The following is a 16,009-nucleotide window of genomic DNA, read 5'->3' as shown; positions in this document are numbered from 1 at the left end:
GCACCCCGGGGCGAGCGGGCAGACAGCCATCTGCCGCTGCGTTGTGGCGGGAGGGCAGCTCCCCCCCCCCGCCCCCGCTGCGGCGGGAAAAGCGCCGGGTCTGTTCCCTCAGGCGGAGGAAGGCGGGCGGGCAGGTACTGCAAGCTGGGTTGGTTTAGGGGGTTCAGATCCCTACGCGCTGGGGTGCTGTAACCACTCGCAGCCCCGCGCTCCCGAAGGTGCCCGGGGATGAGCTATGTTTTAATAATTTTTGTAATTTTGACGAGGAATTTTGGTGCTCCACGGGGGAGGGAAATTCTACCGTGCCTCACCCTTTGGGAACAGAAATTTACATCCCCGGAAAAGGCAGCTGGCAGGGAAAAGCCAAATAAATCCGTGTGTTGGTATATGATTAATCATTTATTTTCCTCCGAGTTCATAGATGTGAAATTTCACCAGGGTGCCCCTCGGGGCAGGTGAGGTTGCCTCCTGCCCCTAGCATAGGGGCCCAAACTCCGCTCCAGTCAAGTCAGCTGCGATGTTTCTGTCAGTTCAAACCCAGCTCATTAAACCCAACACTATGTGCTGGGGCCGGGTCCCTGTCACACCGACAGTCTGTATCTGTTGAAAGGAGTGCAGCGCACAGGTCTTGCTCATGTATCCTAATGAATAGCTCCCAGGGCGGTAACAGCAGGGTTCGGGGCACCTGAGGTGCCACAAAAGTGTTTCCGCACAAAGATCCTCATTTCTTCATGGATTTGCTGTGTTGTCTCAGACTTACACTCTTTTATCTGGTTCATTGCAGGCAGCGGTGGCTGAAATCCTCCGAGTCTTCGGTGAGCCAACGCAGCAGCAACAAGAGGACTCTCCACTAAACAGGAGGATTTTGTTCATCCCTAAAGCTTTTAGTAGGGTGTGGTATAATTTCTCCATTTTCCCTCATAGCCTGCAGGAAGGCACAGGTCTGGGTCTGCCTCGTTTTTCCGCTGTGAGATGCCAGTTGCCTAAGGATGGGGAGTAGGAGAACGATCCCATGACCTGTTCAGCTGTGCTTGGAGTGCAGGATTATATAGTGCGTTTCAGGAGGATATTTTTAAGGGAGAAGGGGATTGTAATGCCTTTTGCATTACTTGTTTTTCTTCCTTCAGTTTTTGAAGCTAAGGGGTTTTTAAAATCTCTTCAAGTATTTTTTAATTAATTATTTACTCTAATTATTTTTCTGATTGATATAAAGCATGATGTGAAGGCATGATTTCTCATTCCATAATTGTCAGGGTTCTGAAATAGAAATGAAATATATCCTGACACTATCAGAAACAACTGATTTTATAGGAATATTTCCATTAAATACTAACAGAAGTGACTCCATTGTATTTTCACTCCAAAACCAAATAAGATCATTCTAAAATTATAATATTTTCTTTCTCACTTCTCCCATCCTCTGTATACACAAGATTCTTGCAAGCAAATTAGGCAGACCTTAAGTATCCATTTAGAAGCTGAAAAAAACTATTTGCAGATATTTAGTCTAAATTATCCCGTCCTTTGTTAGACATCGCCCATCTTGTAGTTTCATAATAAACCCGTCTTACCTTTCATGGATTTTATTAACAAGGATGAGCAAGCAAACATGTATACACATCTGGATGAGGTAGTTTACAAAGCTTTTGATCAGCCATAGCTAGAACAGTGAAGGCAAGCTCACAATTGAGACAGAAGCAACCTATCCATTTACAAAATCACAAAACTGATACAGCAGCTTGTAAGATCATATTTCTAAGGAACTACTTTGTATCAATTTTTCTTTCATTCATAAAATTTAAAGAGATAATATTTTGCTTTTTATTTGACCATACTATCGGTAAGTGCCTATTCTGGCTTTAGACCTTGCTTATAGGAAGACAGATAAAGAGGGCAGTGAAGCTGTAGTGGAGTACAGACATGGGAAGTTAACCATGAAAACCCGTGAAATAAGTTCTCTGTGTATATTTTTGCATAAAAAAAGCCTCAGATTTTTATTACCCTTTTTTTATTCTCTTCATGCAAACATACTTCTTACAGGCACTACTTGCACATCTTCAGCATTTATTAGGTATTCTGAACTCCAGCAAGAACTTGAAAACAAATACAGCTTTATAGTCTACTCTCAAGATACATGACTAAGGAGTTGTAGCCTTCTCAACAGCACTGTTTTGTGGGCTTTCTGTCACATAAAGATGGGGAAGCTGAGATGTTGCATAGCCTTTCCGCTACCCATTCTGTCTGCAACTCTGCTGACTTTTGTTATAAAAATACACTGCCTTTAACTTTCTTACCAGAATAAATTCCACTAATGAGAAATCATTGAAAATGTTCCCACCTCCAAACTCACACTCTGACCCAACATTCTCACAAGGGAATGAGATCTCTTTTCCTAATACCTGTTAAACCCTTTCTAGCCAAACTGGTTCATCTGAGAGTAATGCAGCAGATTTTCTCCTTTTGGTCTGGTAGGTCAGATAACGAAGAGTTGGAAGGAGAATCCGAGTTTAAATCCATATGTGATGGCATTCTGAGAAGGTTCTGTAGTTCAAGGACTTCTTAAAAGTCCTTTTACAGTCATTTACTCATTTATTGCCACCCCAATACTATCTTTGTTTGCATTTCCCAGTAGTGATCAATACTTTATTGCCTGTTCTTTCACAATGAAAGCCATGGAGGATCAAGTAGTCCAAGAAGAACCAGGATACCAGGATGATGAGGTAAATTTATGGTTTATTGAAAAATATGTGCAGCAAATTTTGTTTGAAGGTATTTTGATAGTGTTATGAAATCCACGGAGAGACAGGAGGTCCCCAAAGACCATCAGGGAGTCCAATGCATTTAAAATTTTGTTCCAGTCTAATACCAAGAAGATCTCACTCTCCTAGTCCCTGTACAGCCTTGCTCTTCAAGTGCTCGTCATTAACCTTTCAAAAGCTATGCACAGTTTTTAATGGGATTATCATTGTTTCTTTATATTTTACACTTCTATATTAAATGCAAGGGGACTATCAGGTAATTTTATGCTTCCAAGGAATGGTCATCAGCCTGAAAAAGCTGAGGAACTGTGGCAGAAAAAATCAAGATGATGATGATCATAATGCAAATTTTATTAGCACAGCAGAGGATTGCTGGCCTGCAAAGATACACTTTATGAAGAAGGTGATAGGAAATGTGTAGGCCTTCTTGGCTCACTATGGCTTTGCTTATTTGGGTAGTCCAACAAGTTACGTGTTATTAGGGAAAATCATCTAAATGTTTACAAATTTGAAACAGACACATAATGAGATAGATGTAATTACAAGAAAAAGCAAAATCTATTTCTTTCTGCTGGTTTTTTTTTTAGGAATCCTTTTTTCAGGATATTGACCTGCTACAGAAGCATGGAATTGTAAGTATTAGCAATGACTTTATGACACAGAATTGCCCACATAAAGCTATTGTAAGGTCATTTCTCCAAAAGTGTATACACATTGATACAAGTAACTGAAATTCCTCCTTGCAATAAATTCTAAATCAGTTATGTGAAGACAAATTTTGCCTTTGGTGATAAGACAGGTTTTCAGAAAATCTCATTCCCATCAGATTCCTAAATAAAGTGACAAGTTATTGAAAGTATTTAGCACCCAGCACTCTTGAAAAACCAACTACTTGCTAATTTATTTGAAAACTGTGTGATAGATTACTTCCTGTTCCTGCCAATCTTTGTAATTACTCCTGCATTTTTGATGCCTGTGAAATTACACTGCGACAATTGTTCCTATACTATTTCCAGCATGCTGGTGAAGGGGTAGAGTGGGAGTGAAGAAATATTGGTAGCTAGAGAAATAAGTGGTTAGTTTTCTTCATCAGCATGAATTCCTATAATCGTTATCATCATCATCATTATTATCACATAAACATCACCTATTTATTTGAATTACTATTATTATATGTTTATCTAGGAGACTGGCTCATGGATCAGAACCCGATTATATTCAGTGTTATAGAAGCAGAATAAAAAGTTGGGTTTGCCTGAAGTAATGTAAGATTTAACTCTAATATAAATGACTACAGAAAGCTACAGATGGGGAGGACACAGACACAATGAGACAGCATTAGTCAGCACTATAGTTGCTGGGCTCAGCATGTCAGCAGCATAATTGTTGTCAACTTTTTTTATTGGCAATTCACTGACAGTTTTAAAGAGAGTTCTGAAGGAGGATCATGAGGTTGGGAGCTCTAACTATGGGACGACACAGGAAAAATACACAAATTCTTGTGTTAAAAATTTAACAAGTTGACCAAAGAGGCTGACCTCCTGAGCTGGAAGGGAGCTGTACTAGCCTGTCAATATTAAATGAGGAATAGTATGCAGAGAATGATACTAAAGTATGAAAGATCTTGAAAATAAAGAATAATGACTTAGGCTGGTCTTCTGGCTTAATAAGGGTTTCCCACTCCTTTTTCTTATTCTTCCTTCCAAGTGGTTATTCCCACATCTTCCCCAGGGGAAGTTTTTGTTCTTGGCTGTGCCAGTTAAAATCTTGTGTGAACATATGATGGCCCTTACCTGTTAAATTCATTTGCTTAAAGAAATAGTTTTTGTGGGTTTAGAATTTTTTTCCTAGGAGTAGAGACAGAAATATTTACTAGATCTGACAGTGCGGCCGCAAAGGGAGTCAGATTAGCACAATCTAGGCTGTGGTTTGATGTTCAAAAGTGTTTGGTAGGAATTAAGGTGCTGTGACCCCACAGCCTTGCCTGAGCGTTCCTGCCCCTGGAGTATGCTATCCCTTCTTCTGGCACATCTGCTTTTGTAGTCACCCTGTGAACTGGATTTGTGAATCAATTAGTCCAAAAATTATCACAACAAAAAATGTGGTTTGTTTTTTTTATTTGTAAATTGTCAGTCTGCTCCCTTTTCCACCTCAGAGGCATACAACATAAGGTAGAGGATCAGGACAAGCAGCTGGTATAAGGGGGCAGGTGTGTCAGTACGTTAAGCCAGGAGTACTGCTGAATACTTCATAGTATTGAACTGTAGTCTAAGAAGGAGTATGTCCTAGGGCCTTGGTTGGTACATGAGCTGTTGGTGAAAGGTGTATCTGCGAGGGAGAGAACAAGAACTTCTATAACCAGGTCTACCACACAGAGACTTGTAATGCAGAACAGCCTTAAGGTTGATGTGACCAGAAAGACAGAGCCACTGAGGAAATGCAGAAGCAGGGTAATGCATTTAAAGTTTTGGTCTAGAAAAAAGACCTTTGCAGCAGTAGTCTGTTGTCTTAATAGAAAAACACAATAAAATGGTTCAATCCTTTTTATATTGCTGGTTATTATATTCTTTTGGGTGGACGAGTCATTTTCATTCGTGACCGATTTTACCTCATCCATCTCTATTAATGTAATAATCAAAAAACACATCACAGGATGAGAAGTAAGCTTCCCAATGAACATGACTAATTTCTAACATAGCCCCTCTCCATTCTTATGTCCTATGCACCCACACACTCTAGATAAATAGATGATACATCCAGTTCATAGTTTTTTTCAAGGAAAGAACTTGGCTGGAAATGGCAAATTGAAGTATTATCCCAAACCTTTCACATGGTATGTTTTCTTGTGAGTAATCTGTTGCTTGCCTTTAAGTTTCCAGTGATGTCAGAATCATAAAATGAGGTGAGAGGAGGCAAAATGTGTCAGCAGGGTGCTGACTGAAGTCATGCTGTACCCAATTTATGAAAACCTAGTAAGTTCATTCCAGCCCAAAGTGTTGGTCGGATCTGGAGGATCTGGACATACTGTGAACATGCAGAAACAGCACAGCAGTTAGAGTCAGCTTCCAACGATCCTTGCGACTCAGCTCCCAATTATCCATGATCAGATTATCTGGTTTACAGATTATCTGTGCTAAGGGACCAAGGACAGATTGAGTGTTACAGGGTTTACTAGGTTGGGCTCCACACTGTTTGAAATAATCCGTACTGTTTCTTCATTACCAGCTTGGATCTAGAAAGACTGCCACCAAACAGGGACAAGTAAATACAACTGGACCCAAGACATCTTTGTCTCAAAAGCGCCAGGATATCTCTGCACCATGATCCCTCACACCAATATTACTCAAAGTTTTCTGTTGTTGGTGTCATAACAAAGAGTACTGTAAATCTATTTCTTTCTTGGTGAAAATACAAACACATATGAACATATAATAAAATGCGTTTCGAAGATTTACTTCGCCTTCTAGTTGTTAACTGTCACGAGTACTCACAGAAGGGAACTTTCTTCACAGAACGTAGCAGATATTAAAAAACTGAAGTCAGTTGGGATCTGCACAATCAAAGGAATCCAGATGACCACAAGACGGGCACTGTGCAATGTAAAAGGGCTTTCAGAGGCCAAAGTGGACAAGATTAAAGAAGCCGCAAACAAGCTTATTGTAAGTCAATCACTTTCGCAATGGTTTAAACTTTTGCTGGCCCCTCCAAAATGCTGTGCAACATTTCTCTTAACAGGTTTTTTCACCACATCATCAAGATAATTTTGAAAATTATTCTGCTTGTTACTCTAAAGGAATAATACTTTATACTCTACAACAACCAGACAAATGCTGTGGTGCTTTTCATACCCAACCTGTGTAAATGAGGCTAGGGTGGAGAGAAGATATTTATGTGGGATGTTGCACTTTACCTTCAGGTTAGAGCTAGAATAAACCTCTCGTGTTCTCTCCGGTCTTCCCTAGGAACCAGGCTTCCTGACCGCCTTTGAGTACAGTGAAAAACGGAGGATGGTATTTCATATTACTACTGGCAGCCAGGAATTTGAGTAAGCTGATCTCTACTTAAATCCTTCCTTAGTCCAAGTTGTTCCAATAATCGTATTTATTGCCTTTAATGAGACACAAAAATACAAAGCAACAAATGTCCAGCTAGGACACGTAGGTTACGTTGCATTTGGAGCTAGTGCTGGCTCAAAGATGCCTGCGTTGGTAAGCAACAAAACCAACTCCTTTTCTGAGGGGAGACTGGACTTTGTACTCTCATTGTAAATAAACAGAGTTTGCATCCAGAAATCCTGAACGTATCATTGTTTTTTCACCTAGTCAAAACAACCTGCAGGTCTCAGGTCAAAATTATAAGTCTTCAAAACCTCCCTTGAGATATTTTTATGGAATGTTATCTTTTCAAAGGTATTTTCTCTTTTCTTTCTTTCCAGTAATAATTTCTACAGATCTTTCTCTTGCACACAGAAAGGAAGGTTGAGACAGAGTTAGTTCTTTATGAATCAGTGATCATTTAGTGCCCTGCACTTAATGCATCAAGTGAGGGGCTTTAGGGCAGAAATAACTTTTCTTAAAGTAGCAAAAATTTCTCTTTTCTACTTTTCTCTTGTGATTTTGTGGGTTTAACTATATCATAATCCTCTCCCTTTCTCCAGTAAACTTCTGGGTGGTGGGATCGAAAGCATGGCAATCACTGAGGCCTTTGGAGGTGAGAAAACCACATTAAATGAGCATTACTGAACAAAGAATTGCAACTGAGTTTAAATTTTAAATCAAGCTGGATTATTACTTCTATCAAACTTATCACATTGTAGTCATAAAGATGAGTACCTGCATGAGGGTAAGAAGAAAGAATTCTCTTCTTTTACAGTTCTCCCATTTTTCCTCTTCTTTTGCTTGCAGGCTAAGTTTGAGCTGAGTAATCATTAGACTTGGGGCATGCTGATTCAGTACAACATAGCATTATTAATACTATTACTAACGTGTCATATAGGAAAGATTTCCCTGATGCAATCTGTGTTCCTTTCCAGTAACAAAACTGCCACAAAAGGTATTTCATTTATGCACACTTAGGATACACTGCATTTCATATAAGATTTTGAAATCACAATTAAGCTACTATTATAGTAAATTTGATCAGTTAGTGGTTTACACTTCAACAATAAGAGTTCATAAAACACAGTACTCTTCCCTTTAGAAAAGGTAAACTGCAGACTGACATGATTTGATATAATGAGATTAATAAACTCATAAGCTTCTCCTTGATCATTTTACTGAAAATGAAACTTGGCCAGGTCAGTGGAATTAACCATTTCCTCCCCCCCCCAATTAACGCTTTTCCACAGGTGCCACATGGTTTTAACTTCTACACAGAAAAGAATAAATGACCTTAGCAGTCAAGCATGATCAAATGAAAGCATTTCAGATTTTGCTTTTCATGTAACACATTTCTGCTGCACAGAATATGATTTATAAATTGGGGTTAAATGATTTTAAAAGGTAGAGATAGAGGTGAATTTTGTAAGTAAGAGTGTTTCTAACTGCAATAACTCCTGAACCTGGGAAACTCAGAAAAAGAAACCCTGACCTTTTTTTTTTTTCTTTTTCTTTATTTAACAGAGTTCCGGACAGGCAAAACCCAGCTATCTCACACCCTTTGTGGTAGGTGTACTACCTTAAAACAGACAGCTGTTTCTTCTCCATTCTTTACAACTATATCAGAATTCAACACATAGAGACAAGTCAGAATCTTTTATCTCTAGAAATACAGTGAAACAGACTTTGGCGACTCTTGCCTCCATTAATTGTCTCTGAGTAGAGAACTCATAAATGATTACTTTTTAATACTGCTCACATCAATGTAAGTTTTGCCATAAGGAGAGAGAAGACAATAGACTGTCTTAGAGAAACCAGTGAAACACAGCATCTGGAAAAGCAGAGCACAAATACGGGTTACAGGCGGACAGGGGCATTGCTCAGAAAAGGGCAAAGGCAAGATTCTTTCTCAGCAACTCTTTTAATTTCCTGGTTTCAAGAGGTTTTGCTGAATATGACATTCTGAAAGGGCACTGAAAGGATACCACTGGCTGACAGTAACTGGATAAACAAAGACTTTGGCAGTCACCATATTTGGGCAGTGCCAAATACAGCAGGACCCTGATTTCCCAGAGATATCTCTCAATGTGTAAATAGTAGTAAATAATAACCAATGTAACTATTAATGCTGCTGGAATATAGTTACCAGACACTGGATAGGCAGACATTCCCTTAAATGAACTCCTGTATTATAAAGGGAATTATGGCACCTTCTGGAAAAATAAGGCCTCTTCCATTTAGTACAGTCTAATGGTCAGCAGATTCATACCCTTTTGCATGAATGATTGCAACTGAACGAATTGAGTATTTTAGCTTATTCACTCCAAAGAGACTAAACCCACAATCAGTAACTATTCACATATCAGTTAATACTCATATCCAAAGAATTTTTGATCATATGAGTTAGAGCTGGGAAAAAACCCTACTAAATCAATACCATTAATTTGGGCAGAGGATTAAGAGGATGCTTTGTGAGTAAGAACTTATTAATAATATCCTTACCTATTTTCAATATAAAATATACAGATTTAGTGCTGGTACTGAGTAAAACACAATTTTGACACCATTAAATCTCATCTGATCTCCAGTCGAGAAGAGTGGCTTGGGTTTTTTCTCAAGCTGGCAGTAAGACTTGAGATACTCATGATTTCCACATTGATTAAAACTGGTGGTTCTTTGTGATATGGATAAGCAGTCGTATTTTATTAAAATATAACAATAGAGGGAGTAAGAAAATATTTTTCCCGCTTTTTCATTTTGATCGTCTATGATTCACTGTAGTGACAGCTCAGCTTCCAGGACCAAATGGCTACACGGGTGGAAAGATTATCTTCATCGATACTGAAAACACTTTGTATCTTTTGGACTGTTGAAAGCTACAGGTATGATGAACTGGAAGGACAGTTCATTATGTTGTAAGCAAGTAGGAGGCTCCAGATGATAGCTTCATACATGTAAAATATTATGACTGACACAGAAAGCCTGGAGAGCACAGTGTGTAGTGGCCCACAAGGCAGTGACTTTTTTCTCTGTCATTTGATGTAATCCAAGCTGGAAAAATTAGAGTTGGGATACAGATTTTATTTTAACTGGCTTTTTTTGAGATTTAATATGCCTTCTTGATAATGATACAAGTGATAGAAGCTTTTCTCTTTACTTCAAGAGAAGTTCATCTAAGCACTAAACACTATTTTTAACACTTCGTATCTGTGGTAGACTGTGTATAAATAGGTTTTGCTCACAGCTAAATTCCTAGAGCACAGATATCCATATGTCAACCCCCCCCCCGCCTCAAATCCTAAACACAAAAGAATTATCATCGTGAGCCCTAAGCTATCTTTAGGGTATGTAGGGCAGTCTGAAGAGAAAAAGTCAGTCTTCTCTAGGATCAAAATAAATATTCTTTTTTGTTTTCCATAGTTCTATTTTGGAATGGAGTTTTATTATTTTCAGAGCATGGTTTGTACAAAGAGAAATCCTTAACTTTGACTAACGTCAGCCGACCAGACCGTCTTCGTGACATTGCTGATCGCTTCAGTGTCGACCACGATGCAGTACTTGACAACGTGCTGTACGCACGTGCATATACTAGTAAGACCATTATTGCAACTGGCATGATATGTACGTTTTTTCTTTAAGGCTCCTGTTTTAATAGTTCTCAGTTTATTAACTGAGATTGCCCACTGAGGATCATAAAGAATGTTTTGTTGCTAACAAAAGAAGTTATGAGCTTGCTTCCATTTTCTGTTTCTGGTGTTGTACTTGCTCAGCCTAAGTATTCTAGCTCAGCTGCACTACGTAAACAATAAAGTTTTGCAGTTTGCCGCAACATTAAGTGAACTCTGCCATGTATATGACGAGTGTCAGCGTAGCATCTTAGCAAGGAAAGCACCAATTAATGTAACCACGATTGCCTGAATGTAAGCTAATTCTATAAATGCTGTTGAGAAATTCTCTATGATCTTGTGAATGGAACTTTATAGGGACAGCTCCAACACGCTCTGTCACATGACATTGTGTTAAAACTTCAAGGAAGTTTTATATGGGACTTTTATTTTGAGAGTACAGTATGAACAAGAATAATAAGATAAATACAATTTCTGTGTGTCATTTAACATTAAATGCAAATGTTTATATTGCTTTTCAGTTCTTAACAAAAAAGTTGTCTTCATGCATAGTTTTGTTGTAAAGCTTTTCACAAAGAAGTTCTGTTAGCTGGGCAAGTGGAGACTGGAACCTGCAGAAGCACAGGCACTGTTGGGTATTGTACAGGTAGCTTGTTATTGGGCACTGAATTTAAAACTGCTGGCAGTGAAAATATAAACAGTGCAGATGTTTAAAGTGGAATTTTAAAATTCAGGCTTTTGTTCCTTCAGCGCTCTTTCTGGTCCTAATTTCACTTGGCAACTGTACTTCCCACCAGGTGAACATCAGATGGAATTGCTTGACTATGTAGCAGCCAAGTTCCATGAGGAAGCTGGTATCTTCAAGCTATTGGTACAAGACTAATTTTTTTGTATGCTTACTGCTTTCAGAATAAGTTTTCCTTTTTTCTTTCACTATATTTACTTATCTAGCATAATTACAATGCAGATCATTGACTCCATAATGGCACTTTTCCGTGTGGATTTCAGTGGTCGTGGAGAGTTGGCTGAACGACAACAGAAACTCGCTCAGATGCTGTCAAGGCTCCAAAAAATATCAGAAGGTAAGGGAAACATTGCAAAATTTGGAAAACATGGACTGGAGTTACTGAAGCAGTAGCTGTTGGTAGCACGACCACCTCGTAGACCGAGTGTATTATCAACCAGGCATTGGCCCAGGAATCTTTCCTCACTTTACACCTCTGTCAGTTACCAAAAAGATCAAACTGATAATATATTATTTCAAGATGACAGATTAAGGAATCTTTAGAACTATTCAACATTCGGAGTTTTCCTAGAAATACTGTTAAGAGAAGTCCTAAATGAGAGAATAGGTTGTAGAACTGGACAAATATCCAGTAAGAGAAATTCTCTTCCCCAAATTCTGATGGACTAAATACACAAGAAACACTAAGAACAGAAAAAAGGATGAAGGCAGAGACAGATAAAAAAGCTGTGCCCATTGCCATGTTCCCAGTACTTTACAATACTCTGAGGGATGATGACAGGATGAATAGGGTTCTTCCTCATTGGAATGTCTCAGAAATGTTGATGAGGAATGAGTAAATGTTTTTTTCATGCAGTAAATTAAAAAAAGAAAAAAGGCAAACAGACAAAGAGGGTAGAGGGGGCTGAGGGCAGGGACCCAACAGAGAGGATGGGAACTGAGAAAGACTTGTTCAGTGGAATTCTGAAAAGTGCTCATTTTTGGCTGAAGTCACACAGGAGCAAATTGAGGCTGTCTCCTGATTAACTCCAGCCATCAGGCATAAAGAATATTTGCTTCTCTTTCATTTGAAATCTGAAGTGCTTCAGCAGCAGCCTTGCTTTTAGCATGGATGGGAGAATATTTTGGAATTCTAACTGCATACAGTCCACCTTTGCATTGTTTTCTATTGCAGAATATAATGTGGCCGTGTTTGTGACCAACCAGATGACTGCTGATCCAGGAGCAACTATGACGTAAGATACTTTTTCTCTCTCCTTTTTTTTAAATGTCTTCTCTTTTGTACTACATATGTAACGGAGATGAGAACTGAGATCGTATGGAGCAAGAGGCACTGAAATGAAGGCTCAGATTGGTCATTGGTCCCTCTGGTACGATCAATCATTCATGGATGACACCTATAGGTTTCTCTCAGTTTTCGTAATGAGTTTTTTCATGTTTATCTGCTGCCTGGCACGATGGCTTCTTTCACTGTGACTTGAAGGAAGAGAACAAGCCATAGAAAGTATTGAAAAAGCACCCCATTTTGTTTTGGAGCAGCTTATATATGAAGTTTAAGGTGTGTATTTCTTGAGCCTCTTGAATTTAATGAGAGGAAAATTATGCCAGCATCGAGCATTTGAACATCCTCTCTCGAGGCAAGTGTGTTAACGTCCTTTTTTGATATATTTACCTATTTATTATTCATTACTGAGTTCAATATGCCTCATCTGACAGTTAATCACGGTATTAACCTATGGAATTTGCACAGTGAATCATCACAATTTTCTTGCTAATTTAGCTTTCAGGCGGACCCAAAAAAGCCCATTGGGGGCCACATCCTTGCTCATGCTTCGACTACCAGGATTAGTTTGAGGAAAGGGAGAGGGGAGCTGCGTATTGCAAAGATATATGACAGGTAAATCACTTTTCCTTCACAGGAAGGAAGCTGTGTTATGAGCAACCGTAAGGTGACAAAAGTTCATGGTACTGAAATTTAATAATTTGACAACTGATTCATGGTTTCAAACTAACCGCGTTTCTGGATGCTAAGTTGAGAGAAAATCTGAAAGGACAAACCGATTAACAGACTTAAAGTTGTCTTGCATATTGCATACATTAAATTATGTAATCTTCCATCATAAATCCTCCTAGATGCTCATCTCTTAAAGAAGACCATCAAATAGTTTGGCAAGAGTGGTGGTCCCTTGGCAGGAAAATTCTAGAGCTGTTAAATTACTAAGTTTTGCTGGCACAATTAGTATCACTTTACCTGGTAAGCTGTGGCAGATGCAAGTCACTAAAAATCGTACTAGTGGAACTGCACGGGGAGACCACTGTTTCTGGTCAGGGACTAAGAAATTGAAATGAGAGTTTGCACAGACAGAATCTTTCCCTTTCCTGCACCTTCTCCATTCCCCTCACTTGTGTTCGTCATCTTCCAAGAGGTGGATTTCACATTTTCTGATCTTGATAATATCGATCCCGTTCTACAGTTTGCATGTCAGTATGAAGATGTTGAAGTATTCCAGGCTGCTTACACCTACAACATTTCGGGGACTCTTTCACAACTGCATTTAACGTGGGGAAACCCACAAGTGCCTTGTTCTTTTTTTTTTTTTTCCCCCTCCAGCCCTGAGATGCCTGAAAACGAAGCCACATTTGCAATAACTGCTGGAGGGATTGGGGATGCCAAAGAATAGGCAGAAAACCCATGTAAATGTACAGCTGAAAACCACCCGGGCAGCTGGGATGAAGATTTGTGCCTGGCTGCATTTTTACCTTTTGGGAACCATTTGAGATATTTTGGGTGAACATTGGGATGAACTCTACATGTACAGTTCAGCTTTATTGATCTTAGTAGAATTTGGTTCATTTAGGGTCTTCATTTTTCAATTGAACTTTCAGCAGACCAAGATTTAAGAAATAAGCTTGTGAATTGTTCAAAGAATCCTTTTCCTACATTTTGTGAAAATCAAAGCTGTCCTTTCACATGAGATTAATATACTCTTTTTTAGTTGCTTTCAAAGAGAGTGTCTATGTGGTAGAATTTTATAGTGCAAAATGGAACGGAATTGGAATAAACTCAGTTATAAAATTGACATAAATAGATGGAAAAGGCAGTGGCAGGAGGAACAGCCCAAGGACTTGATGGACTCTCATGTACCGTAGACGAAGAAGTTACTTCAAAAATGTTTTTAGGCATTTTTATCTTGACTAGGTAATTTTTGTATTTTTATTTAGCATTTTCTACTTTTTGGAGAGAATGTTTTCTTATTAAAAATAAAGATTACGAATTAGAACAGCACTCTGCTTATGTTTGGGTGCTTTGAATCAAACCCTGCTCTCAACAATCTCACTGATCTTTCGTGAGAGGAATGAACTGGATGCAACCCAACATTTGAAAACCTTTTGTCTAGTTCTCTAAAGAAACACACTTTAATTGCCTTGTCAGTCTCCTAATATAAGTAAGAATATTAAAATTATTAAATATTATTATTAAAAAGCAGAAGAAAACAAAACCAGTGGCTAGATAGGGGAGAGAGGCTGACACCGGTACCTACGCCGAGGGAAAGGCACTTATGACTCGGCTGGAGAGAGCGTGCCCACAGGCCAGCCAGCACAGGCATAGCTCCAACCTCGCCAGAGATGCACGTCACAGCAGGCAAACGAAGGAGCCGGGAGTGAAGAGAGAAATGGGGGGTCAGGGGAGAAAATACCAATTCAGTTTGCATTACCTCCAGTGCTCATGGAATTGCTTGTTTTAAAATAAACTCAACAATTTATATATTCGATGCTTTAAGGGAAGGCCTTACTTTGTCCTCCTGCATAAAAATGCTAATTAGAATGGGTCTAACTTTGGTGTCTGGTTAGAGAGCTTGTCCTCACTGATACAAGAATTTTTTCATTTGGATTAACTAATGCATGTGAGATAACACGAAGTAAAAAGGCAGCGATGACCGGAAATTCATCCAAGAAAAGCCTGATGCTGTAGCCAGGGTTTACCTTGTGACAGAGCTAGAGTTTGCCTTCCTGGAGTGGTTTCTTAATGTATCTTTGATATTTTTCCTGAGGTAAAGCACTGTTTTTCATAGTGGAAAGGAGAGACAAAGGCAGGGAGGTTGGCTGATCTGGGAGAGCCGGGAATGGATCAGCCGTTGTTGTTTCATGTAGCTTCTTGTCCTTTGCATGTGCCAGTCTGTCCCACAGCAGGCATTCACTTCTAATGGCCAAGTACCGAGTGTCAGTGAGAGCTTACAGTGTCACTTGACTCCCTCCCACCCACTTAGAAAGGCCCAGGTTTCTTCCAATACTTCATTTTAAGCACCAAGATTGCTTTTTGCTTTCCCTCATAAGCCATACATACATATGTAAAGTAAAACTAAAATGGTGAACAATTTGTGTCTCGTTCCGGGCTATTACTTGTTTCAAGGGTCTGAAAGTAAAGGGGGACTCACTTTCTCTTCTGCCAGCGTAACTGATTTTTGATAATCTGATAGCCCGGAAAACACTGCTGATGATAGCACGACTGTGGTTTGGGCCAAGGCTTGGTTTGTCTGGTGTACACAGATCACCCACCAGACACGGCTTCTTGTGCCAGGACAGACGGACTGGCTACTTGTTGGTAGGTGCTAGAAGCATAAGCACAGCACAAGAAAACTTACAGCCTATGCCACGCAATTGCCTTATGGCTTGTTTCATCTTTTAGCTAGGAGTTTCGGGTTGATTTGGGGAGTTGAACGCTAGCAGGCTATAAACATGGTGTCTATGCTGTGCCCGGTGTCCTTTGAGTACTTCAAAACA

The 16,009-nt window shown here is 39.3% G+C and overlaps 1 protein-coding gene across 1 annotated transcript in view; it reads left to right on the top strand.

Annotated features, from left to right (window-relative positions):
• DMC1 (DNA meiotic recombinase 1) overlaps window positions 1-14,127 on the top strand; it is a 17,882-nt gene extending 3,755 nt beyond the window's left edge. The window contains exons 2-14 of the mRNA XM_019474824.1: window positions 2,630-2,720; window positions 3,347-3,391; window positions 6,272-6,418; window positions 6,722-6,804; window positions 7,417-7,469; window positions 8,381-8,422; window positions 9,638-9,710; window positions 10,356-10,447; window positions 11,280-11,353; window positions 11,450-11,564; window positions 12,402-12,462; window positions 13,008-13,124; window positions 13,839-14,127. Coding sequence (XP_019330369.1) covers window positions 2,630-2,720; window positions 3,347-3,391; window positions 6,272-6,418; window positions 6,722-6,804; window positions 7,417-7,469; window positions 8,381-8,422; window positions 9,638-9,710; window positions 10,356-10,447; window positions 11,280-11,353; window positions 11,450-11,564; window positions 12,402-12,462; window positions 13,008-13,124; window positions 13,839-13,908 — 1,063 coding nt within the window. The 3' untranslated portion in view covers window positions 13,909-14,127. The remainder of the gene's footprint in view (window positions 1-2,629; window positions 2,721-3,346; window positions 3,392-6,271; window positions 6,419-6,721; window positions 6,805-7,416; window positions 7,470-8,380; window positions 8,423-9,637; window positions 9,711-10,355; window positions 10,448-11,279; window positions 11,354-11,449; window positions 11,565-12,401; window positions 12,463-13,007; window positions 13,125-13,838) is intronic.
• Window positions 14,128-16,009: the final 1,882 nt, after the last annotated feature.

This window comes from Aptenodytes forsteri, unplaced genomic scaffold (assembly GCF_000699145.1).
Source record: "Aptenodytes forsteri isolate BGI_AS27 unplaced genomic scaffold, ASM69914v1 Scaffold284, whole genome shotgun sequence".
Lineage (NCBI taxonomy): Eukaryota > Metazoa > Chordata > Aves > Sphenisciformes > Spheniscidae > Aptenodytes > Aptenodytes forsteri.
The sequence above is the reverse complement of the archived record's forward strand: the minus strand, read 5'-3'. Positions and strand labels throughout refer to the sequence as shown.